We start from the raw sequence: 4,543 nt of genomic DNA, 5'->3' as shown, positions 1-4,543 counted from the left end.
ATACTGTATTTATAAATAATAATAATAATAATACTAATATGCGGGTAATTGGTATTATTATAGCGATTCCGGTAATAGGGGTTATATTATACCAAACAAATTATGTAATATATATTTATATATACAGTATAACAACAAAAATAACACATAAAAACATAAAATCAATAATATAATTATATAATATAAAGTAATAAATAATAATAAAAATATAATGAACTTAATATTGTTGAGAAAGAAAACTAATGCATTATACTATCTATTATATACTGTATATACTTTACAATATAATAATCAATGTATAGAAAATAGTAATAATAATAATAATAACAAAAAACACATTTTCATGTTATATATCAATAGTAAAAATAAGATATTAAGTGAAATGAAGTGAACTTTTCAATAACTATATATATATTTCTCTTTTATTTTTATTTTTCTGTTATTCAATAGATTTTTATTCACTACTTTCAAACATTACTAGACTAGTCTATCGGTTATACAATATATATATATATATATATATATAACGGAAATGTATTGACCATAAGATACGGTTTATCTTATTTTTTTTAACTTAACTTATTTCTAGTTTTTATTTCAATCTTAATGTGTTTGCTATACTATTATATAAAATAGTATCATATTATCTATGGGTCTATTGTTTGTTATTCAATAGAGAGATGAGTCCTACAAAAAAAAAAAAATTAGTGATACATCTTATGGTGCCATACAGTCCACTGGCCATACATTACACTAAACTGTATTATAGATAATATTATATACATATATACAGTATATAACATATACTGTATATAAACTAAATAATATGTTTGTTTTTTTAGTTAGATTATATTGAATAGTAATTTTTGTTATATTATATAAAATAGTAAATTTCATATAGTTATCAATAGTTATTAATAATACAAATCTTAAATTTTGTATAATAATAATACTGTAATAACAAGATATAGTTTTGCAATAAGTTAAATATAATAATTATTTATATTTTTTTTTATAAATTACTATTAATAATTATTAATTATATAATTTATGTTACATTAATTAGATAAATAATTATAGCATTAAAAAAACTTAATAATTATTATTTATTGAAATATTTTATATTTATTTTTAAAAAATTACTAAAAATATAATTTCACTATAACTAAAAATAAATTTTAAAAAATATAATCTCAACAATATCTAACTAATGTTTATATATATAGGTATATCTGTAATAATAATAAAAAAACTAACAAAAAATAAATCATACTGTATTTATTTGCCATTAAATTTAATCCTTAAATAAAAATTACTATTGTTATAGATTTTTTTACAATTTATTTGCCATAATCTCAAAATAATAGTATTATTTTTTAATTTTGCTACCAACATAAATATCAATCTTAATTTTTTTAAAAAAAAAAGTTAAAAAAACAAATAAAAATTTTAAATATACTTATACTAATAAATTATATAAATTTAAACAAATTATAATAATAACTAATTATTTTACATAAAAAAATTAATATAAATATTATTTTATATTTATATATATATATACTGTATATTATATACCATTTAATATTTTTATTCAGAAAATACAAAACTTTAATTATTAATTGTTAATAAAATAATTTAATGGTTACAAAAAAATACAAAATCTATAACTTTTGTATCAAAAAACTACTGTATTTTATATCTAAACTTTCAGTCAATAACTATTATCTCTCTCTCTTTCTCTCTCTCTCTCTCTCTCTCTCTCTCTCTCTGAGTGTTTCTAAATCGAGAGTAAATATAAGATACAGTTGCGAGTGATTTGTGTTTTTAAAAATAAAATAAAATTCAATAAATACTCTGAACTTTATATACAGTTTAACTTTTTTTTTCTTCAAATAAAATCCATACTAAAAGTTTATTTTCAATGATACTCACACAACAACTACAAAAAAAAAGTAAATTATATAATAATTTGTTTTATATATATTGCGTTTTTTCATTTCAATTGTTTTTATCCAAACTACAGTATATATCGATGGAGTGATAGAGAGAGAGAGAGAGAGAGAGAGAGAGAGAGAGAGAGAGAGAGAGAATAAAGTCAATTGTCTATAAAAAAAATATTTTTTTTTATTTAATAGAGATTTATATCATTATTGTTTCCCACAACTACTCTATAATATAACACATACTGTATTGTATACTGTATTATATGTAACAAAAAAAACAAAATACATTTATTACATTAATAACTTTAATAATGATTGTATTATATACTACTGTATATTATTAGATTATTACACTATATATATATATATATATATATATATATATATATATATCGATAATATATCAATACAATAGTTATTGCTTATATATACAGTGTATATGGTATAATAGTAAGCAATATATACTTCTATATATATATAATGTTTTATTTATTGATAACTTATATATATATATATATTATATTTTTTACTGAATCGACACAAAACATAATGTTTTTGTTTTGTTTGTTTCCGTAAGACGTTAATTGAAAAAATATTTTTATTTTTTTAAAATAAGTATTTGTGATCTTATTTGTTAACATTTGTAGAAATATCACAAAATAATAGACAATATTAATAGTTTATATAAATTATACAATTAATTACTTATAATTATTTAGCTAATTTTTTCATATTTTATAAATTAATTGTAATATTTTATATAATAAAACTAATTAATTAAGAATATACAGTATATATATAGTGTTAAATTGTTTATAATTATATTAATAATACTAATTTTAAAATTATTGTTTCAAAAGTTGTTTACATCAACGTATTAAAAAATTAATTAAGTTTTAGCAAACATTTATAAATTATATATATACAGTATATATATATATTGATTGATTGATTGATTAAGTCATGCCATGTTTGCGTACGGTATCGACAATCCAATCCATTTTGTATGAAACCCTAACACCCGTTAACTCTTTATTGTAGTCCTGATGGGGACAATAGCCGTCCACTTTGTCGCCGGTGCCCATCGACATCACACCTACCTGTATCGCTCGTCCACTGTCGTACTGCCACCATGGACCACCTGAATCACCCTGGATAGGTGGGTGGGTGTGGGTGTGTTTGTAAAATAAGTGTATATATATAACTGTTTATATGAGTTTGTGTGCGGGTGGGTGGGTGTCTAATTAAAATTTTGATATACACCTATGTACTGTATTATACATAATAACTTACATGACACATTGTTGGTTCGCCCGGACCGGTCATTAAGCTCAGGTATGTCGAGTTTTCTTTCCAATAGTTTGGCTTTTTATCCGCTTTGAATGCAATAATATCAAACCTGATACGCCCGGACCCTATCTGTAGTCGTCCCCAATTTTGCCGACTGGGTCCCAGTGCACCCCAACCGGCAAAGTAGGCCCACTCGGAATCGTTATTACGTAGTCCCATATCTGGCAAACAAATTGCATTCATTTGGTTGCGTACAATCTGTTCACCATCACTGGCACCGGTATCATCTGAATCACTCCGTAACGGTATGTCTTGTTTTAGTTTGATTAGTCCGATATCGTTGGCCGAGTTAGCCTTCTGGCTGGCCGTAAATGCCGGAAATACCCAATAGTCGGCTACACTATAGGAATTGGGTCTCGACGGCCAATCCTGAAGGCCGGGCCATACACTTAGATCCGATATAATTGCCCAGTTAGGTACCAGTGGATGTGGTTTGTCATTTTCGTGCAAACTATGATAGACCATACAGTATGTGTTTTATGATTAATAATAATAATTAATTATTATTAATTAATTATTAATTAATTGTAATTTATAATTATTTTTTTAATTAACTATAATTATCAATATTAGTACTTTTATTACAGCAACTACTACTACTACTGTATTAATTAAATAATTATAATAATAGCTATTAAATATAATTACATTAAATAAAAAAACTATTTAACAAAAATATATTTAATATAACAAATATATGATAATTATAAGTTAATTGACTTACTATAGACAATGGCCGGCAGTAAGTATCCAACGTCTATTTATTATTGAACCAGTACAGTACCTGGAGTATATATTTTTTTAAATATATATATATATAATTTATTTTTAAATAAAAAACCAGACAACAAAAATAATTTGTATCAATTATTTATGTAAATAATTATTATATAAACGGTATATACCATTTTGTGTACATAACAGGTAGATACCAGGGTACATAGCTAAAATGAAAGTAGACTATCCAGGGTGCCTCCATTGACTGGGCATCCCGGCCCTGTTGAATCTGGCCAGTGCCCATAATGTTTTGCCATTTGAAACACTTGCCTAACATTGTCACCGATTGGCGGCCTCGACCGCAGCCCAGTTCGGTAACATTTTCATAGTGTCGCCAACGGGCGTGTGTGGCCACTGACCCGTAAATCGGCTGATTCACCCATCGACGACCACTGACCACAATTGGCCAAACAGTTAGGCTAATAATTACAAGTAAATTAACTATCAAAACCATAAGTTACCATTAGTTT

At 24.3% G+C, this 4,543-nt stretch overlaps 1 protein-coding gene across 1 annotated transcript in view; it reads right to left on the bottom strand.

The window, feature by feature from the left end:
* The window catches only part of LOC128956952 (uncharacterized), a 101,677-nt gene extending 97,134 nt beyond the window's left edge, over positions 1 to 4,543 (bottom strand). The window contains exons 1-4 of the mRNA XM_054302666.1: positions 4,202 to 4,543; positions 4,021 to 4,080; positions 3,240 to 3,747; positions 2,914 to 3,097 (exon numbers count right to left, since the gene is read on the bottom strand). Of these exons, the coding sequence (XP_054158641.1) occupies positions 2,914 to 3,097; positions 3,240 to 3,747; positions 4,021 to 4,080; positions 4,202 to 4,527 (1,078 nt within the window). The 5' untranslated portion in view covers positions 4,528 to 4,543. The remainder of the gene's footprint in view (positions 1 to 2,913; positions 3,098 to 3,239; positions 3,748 to 4,020; positions 4,081 to 4,201) is intronic.

Source organism: Oppia nitens, unplaced genomic scaffold, assembly GCF_028296485.1.
Source record: "Oppia nitens isolate AA-2021 unplaced genomic scaffold, nextdenovo-longstitch-racon4-pilon3 scaffold34_pilon_pilon_pilon, whole genome shotgun sequence".
Lineage (NCBI taxonomy): Eukaryota > Metazoa > Arthropoda > Arachnida > Sarcoptiformes > Oppiidae > Oppia > Oppia nitens.
This window is presented reverse-complemented; position numbering and strand designations above follow the sequence as displayed.